The sequence below is a fragment of the Danio rerio genome, chromosome 2 (genome assembly GCF_049306965.1).
Source record: "Danio rerio strain Tuebingen ecotype United States chromosome 2, GRCz12tu, whole genome shotgun sequence".
Taxonomy (NCBI): domain Eukaryota; kingdom Metazoa; phylum Chordata; class Actinopteri; order Cypriniformes; family Danionidae; genus Danio; species Danio rerio.
In genome coordinates this window covers 63,372,501-63,375,000 of record NC_133177.1, presented here as the reverse complement: position 1 = coordinate 63,375,000, position 2,500 = coordinate 63,372,501, and the positions used below count along the sequence as shown (strand labels likewise).

At 43.3% G+C, this 2,500-nt stretch overlaps 2 protein-coding genes across 18 annotated transcripts in view; both read left to right on the top strand.

Moving 5' to 3' along the window:
- fem1a (fem-1 homolog a) overlaps positions 1-441 on the top strand; it is a gene marked incomplete at its 3' end in the record, with an annotated part of 32,348 nt that extends 31,907 nt beyond the window's left edge. Inside the window, 1 exon segment of the mRNA NM_199837.1 lies at positions 413-441.
- The window catches only part of ptprsb (protein tyrosine phosphatase receptor type Sb), a 117,080-nt gene that overhangs the window by 25,127 nt on the left and 89,453 nt on the right, over positions 1-2,500 (top strand). For all 17 annotated transcript variants that reach the window (XR_012395544.1, XR_012395543.1, XR_012395535.1 and 14 more), the window contains exon 3: positions 546-641. Coding sequence is in view for 11 of the 17 variants with exons in the window: in XM_073932529.1 (XP_073788630.1) it covers positions 554-641 (88 nt within the window). In the remaining 6 variants the exon portion in view is untranslated. The remainder of the gene's footprint in view (positions 1-545; positions 642-2,500) is intronic.

The window sequence follows — 2,500 nt, the reverse complement described above, 5'->3', positions numbered from 1 at the left end:
GAGGATGACTGGAGGAGAACCGGCTCGATCTGGCCAATGGCAGGAGACTCGGAGGTGTGAAAGGGTCAAACACAAACACCTGCAGCGCGGATTATATTTACTTCTAAAAGGCTTACAGTAAGATCATTTATTAAATACATTTACAAACACGAAAACAAAGGAGGTTTTCGCTGTCATTTTAGTTAGTTTCAGTTAGCTTTGTATGCACACAATACAGTTTCAGTTCTAGTTTTTGAAACTCTCGTTTTTATTTTTATTTCAGTTAACGACAATTATTTTACATTAAGTTTTCGTTTTTTCGTTAGTTTTGGTTAACTATAATAACCTTGCATCACACGTGTCCAGCAGAGGAGCAGGATGTCTAATATGATGCTGCACTGATCCTCCAGCAGGGTCAGCTCTCCTGGACGAGGCGTCTCCGTCTCTCACCACATCTGTCCTCTTCTGTCTTCTGCACAGATCAGCAGTGTGTGTGTGTGTGTGTGTCTCATTACTGCTCCTGATGATGATGATGTGATGGTGTGTGTGTGTGTGTGTCTCCTCAGTGCTCCTGATGATGGCGCTGCAGGTCTCTGGATCTCTGCTCCTGCTCATCTTCATCTTCATCTTCATCTCGCTGCAGAACTCCTGCTCCGCCTTGTGTGAGTCTCCGTGCGCACCGGTCCGCTGTTGTTGGTATGGTAACAATGCAATGTCCTTTTGTGATGGGATGTCGTCATGGAAACTGAGCAGAGGCTGATGCTGTCCTACTGTGATGAATTATTAAAGCAGAAGCTCCACGACTGCAGTCGAGTCCGTCTCCAACACACAGAGCCTAATGCTGGCGCTTTAACGCTCACACACCAGTTAAAGGCTCAACACACTCATATATGTGTGTGTGTGTGGCAGGGGTGTTCAGAAAGTCTCCAGAAACTCTCACATACACTCATGTATTACATCTGATATAGCTCAGAGTCAGGAGCTCCTTATTGACCATATTTGGAACAGTCATGAATATTAATGAGCTTCACTCTGACACTCCCACAGCTCAGTGCATGTCTCTCTCTCTCACACACACACACACACACACACACACACACACAGATCAGAGTTCATTTGTAGAAGTTGAGTGGGCTCAGCTGAGCGGGTTATTTCAGTGTTAGCTGTCTGTAATCCTCCAGAGACCCGATGTTCTCCTTATTGTGTTCTGGATGGAATACAGGCGCTGGATTATAATCATACTCTACACATGACGCTTCTGTCTTATAAGCCACAGGCAGGAGTGAACATCTCCTTCTGCATGAGCAGATGCTGTATAGTGAGCTATATGACTGATCCGCCACTGCAGGAGACGCCAGTAGGAGCGCAGTCATGTGACACCATACTTAAACGTGTGTTTGTTGCCTCATTACAAACATGCGCAGACAATTTCACAATATACACTCGTTAAACTGACTGAAGACGCTGTTCAGCAGGCCTCGAGCCTGAATCAATGTTTAATCTGTATATCCTGCATTTTGCTTTCTGTTTCCAGAATAAGAGTCCCGCATACTGAGCAGATTTAGTATGAACTTAAACATAATGGAGGGAAATGATCATCGTTGTAATTTTACTATGAAATGTTGTGGCCAATTAAATTATTAATGACCCATATGCAGAGCTACGGTCTGTGTTTGGTTCTGATTGGCCAGTTTTTCTCTGGGGGATTTACATGTGAGTGAGGAAATACTGATGTGTAGGTGTGTGTGTGCGCGTGTGTGTATGTGCGTGTGTGTGTGCGTATATGTATATGATGTGACCCCTTTAATAAAGAACTGTGTATAAACACGGCTACACTGAAGGTGTTTGTGAAGCTGCCGCCCTTTTAAGAGGCATCTGAGTGTTTCTGTGGCGATTGTGACTGCAGTCACAGTTCATCAACACACTCATTCACAGCCACACACACACGTGTGTGTGATCTGCAGATGAGTGTGTGTTTGTTTTATAGATGAATGTCATGGGATCAGCTTCAGCTCGTTGTAACTCACCGCTATGGCAACAGGACACCGCGGCGGTGATCCTGTCCTCAGAGCCGTATCTATGGTGACAGCCGTGTGTGTGTGTGAGAGAGAGAGTGAGAGATAAGGAAAGGAGAGAGAAACGTGTGTGTGTGTGTGTGTGTGTGTGTGTATCACTCTCTTAGGCCTCAATATCAAAGGTAGCATTTACTCTAGTGTAGTGTTTATTTACTGTAGTGTTTACTGTAGTGTAGTGTTTACTGTGGTGTTTACTGTAGTGTAGTGTTTACTGTAGTGTTTACTGTAGTGTAGTGTTTATTTACTGTAGTGTTTACTGTAGTGTAGTGTTTACTGTAGTGTTTACTGTAGTGTAGTATTTATTTACTGTAGTGTTTACTGTAGTGTAGTGTTTACTGTGGTGTTTACTCTAGTGTAGTGTTTACTGTAGTTTAGTGTTTATTTACTGTAGTGTTTACTGTAATGTAGTGTTTACTGTAGTTTAGTGTTTATTTACTGTAGTGTTT